Below are 2,030 nucleotides of genomic sequence, written 5' to 3' on the forward strand. Positions count from 1 at the left end.
GGGGTGGGGGGCATTTTGGGGGGGGTCTCACTGGTCCCTGACTGCCCCCCCCCCAAGCTCGCCCACGCCATCCGCCTGCTCCTGGAGTACACCGAGACACCCTATGAGGACAAGCTCTACAGCTGCGGGGAAGGTGAGGGGGGGGAGACTAGGGGGTCCCCACGCCGCCCTCAAGCTCTCTGGCTTTTGGGGGGGACACGGCATCACCCAACACCCCCCACATCCTTTCAGCTCCTGACTATGACAAGAGCCAATGGATCAACGAGAAGGAGAAGCTGGGGCTGGACTTCCCCAACGTAGGTGGTCTCGAGCTGGGGGGTGGTGGGGGGTGGTTATGGGGGTTGGGTGCCCTGGTGGCCCCATGGCTTGATGTCCCCTCCAGCTCCCTTACTTCATTGATGGCACTACCAAGCTCACGCAGAGCAACGCCATCATGCGCTACATTGCCCGCAAGCACAAGATGTGTGAGCACTGGGGTGGGCTGGGGCTTGGAGTTGGGTTGGGCTTGGGGTTGGAGCTGGGTTGGGATTGGGATTGGGTTGGGCTTGGGGTTGGATCTGGGTTGGGATTGGGATTGGGTTGGGCTTGGGGTTGGAGCTGGGTTGGGCTTGGAGTTGGAGCTGGGTTGGGTTTGGGGTTGGATTTGGGTTGGGCTTGGTATTGGAGTTGGGTTGGGCCTGGGGCTGGACTTGGGATGGGGTTGGAGTTATTTGGGCTTGGGTTTGGAATAGAGTTGGGCTTGGGCTTGGGCTTGGAGTTGGGTTGGACTTGGGGTTAGGTTGAGTTGGGGGGCACCCCCCCCTGTGCTGACATCTCCCCATCCTGCAGGCGGTGAGACAGAGGAGGAGATCCTCCGTGTGGACATGCTGGAGAACCAGATCATGGATTTCCGCATGAGCCTGGTGATGGTCTGCTACAACCCCGACTTTGTGAGTGTGACCATGCCCGTGCCGAGGTCCTCCCTGGCCATGCCATGGGTTGCGTCAGCATTGGCGACCCCACGTCGGGAAGGTGCTGTTCCCTGGGGTGGGGGGACCAGGGTGCTCAGCCTCACCCCTCTATCCCCTTTGTCCTGCAGGAGAAGCTCAAGCCGGGCTACCTGGAGCAGCTCCCGGGGAAGCTGAAACTCTTCTCCAACTTCTTGGGGGACAGAAAGTGGTTTGCGGGGGAGAAGGTACCGCTGGGATCCTGGAGAGGGGCAGCAGGGGCTGGGGAGGGTGTTTGTCCCCACACTGATCCTCACCATGTCCCCCTCCCTGTCCCCAGCTCACCTTCGTGGACTTCCTCATGTTTGACGTGCTGGAGCAGAACCGCATCTTCGAGCCCAAGTGCCTGGAGCCCTTCAAGAACCTCAAGGACTTCATGGACCGCTTTGGGGTGAGTGGGGCCACCCTGGGCATCACCCTCCCCTCCCTGGGGAAGGACCCTGGCCCCTGAGGGCACCCAGGGGTGGGGGGTGCCCCAGTGGGATGGGTCCCTGATGCTCCCCTTGCCCCCCCAGGCCCTAGAGAAGGTGGCTGCCTACATGAAGTCCAGCCGTTTCCTGAAGATGCCCATCAACAACAAGATGGCCAAGTGGGGCAACAAGAAGGAGTAGGGGGCTCAGCATGGGGTGAGGGGAGCCGGGGAGGGGGTCCTGACCTGACCCCCCCAGCACCCTCCATTGTGGGGTGGGTTGGGCACCACTGGCGTGAAGCTCCCCAATACAATAAAGTGCTTTAGATGTGGTTCTCTGAGCCCCCCCTCCGAGTGCTGCTGTGTAGGGATGGGGGTGGCTGGGGGGTGCGCCGAGCTTGCCCCCACCCATTGTGGGGGGCTGGTGGGTGTGGGGTGAGTGGGGGCATCCCTGACCCAATAGGCATTGCTGCCACCCCAGCCCCCCCCTCCCTGGTTTGGCTGGGGTTTGGGGGGGGCACAAGCTCAGCCCTGTGCTGTCCTTGGGGCCCCCCCTCTCCCTTCTCATTAGCGCATTCCTGCCTGCTAATGAGGCAGTGCTGACAAAGGCGGGGGGGGGGGGGGGGGCGCGGGGC

At 62.8% G+C, this 2,030-nt stretch overlaps 1 protein-coding gene across 1 annotated transcript in view; it reads left to right on the forward strand.

Annotated features, from left to right (window-relative positions):
* LOC104842444 (glutathione S-transferase Mu 1-like) overlaps positions 1 to 1,605 on the forward strand; it is a 5,012-nt gene extending 3,407 nt beyond the window's left edge. Inside the window, exons 2-8 of the mRNA XM_010584774.1 lie at positions 58 to 133; positions 232 to 296; positions 383 to 464; positions 829 to 929; positions 1,079 to 1,174; positions 1,267 to 1,377; positions 1,502 to 1,605. Of these exons, the coding sequence (XP_010583076.1) occupies positions 58 to 133; positions 232 to 296; positions 383 to 464; positions 829 to 929; positions 1,079 to 1,174; positions 1,267 to 1,377; positions 1,502 to 1,597 (627 nt within the window). The 3' untranslated portion in view covers positions 1,598 to 1,605. The remainder of the gene's footprint in view (positions 1 to 57; positions 134 to 231; positions 297 to 382; positions 465 to 828; positions 930 to 1,078; positions 1,175 to 1,266; positions 1,378 to 1,501) is intronic.
* Positions 1,606 to 2,030: the final 425 nt, after the last annotated feature.

The sequence above is a fragment of the Haliaeetus leucocephalus genome, unplaced genomic scaffold (genome assembly GCF_000737465.1).
Source record: "Haliaeetus leucocephalus isolate CR32 unplaced genomic scaffold, Haliaeetus_leucocephalus-4.0 Scaffold1000, whole genome shotgun sequence".
NCBI classification, from domain to species: domain Eukaryota; kingdom Metazoa; phylum Chordata; class Aves; order Accipitriformes; family Accipitridae; genus Haliaeetus; species Haliaeetus leucocephalus.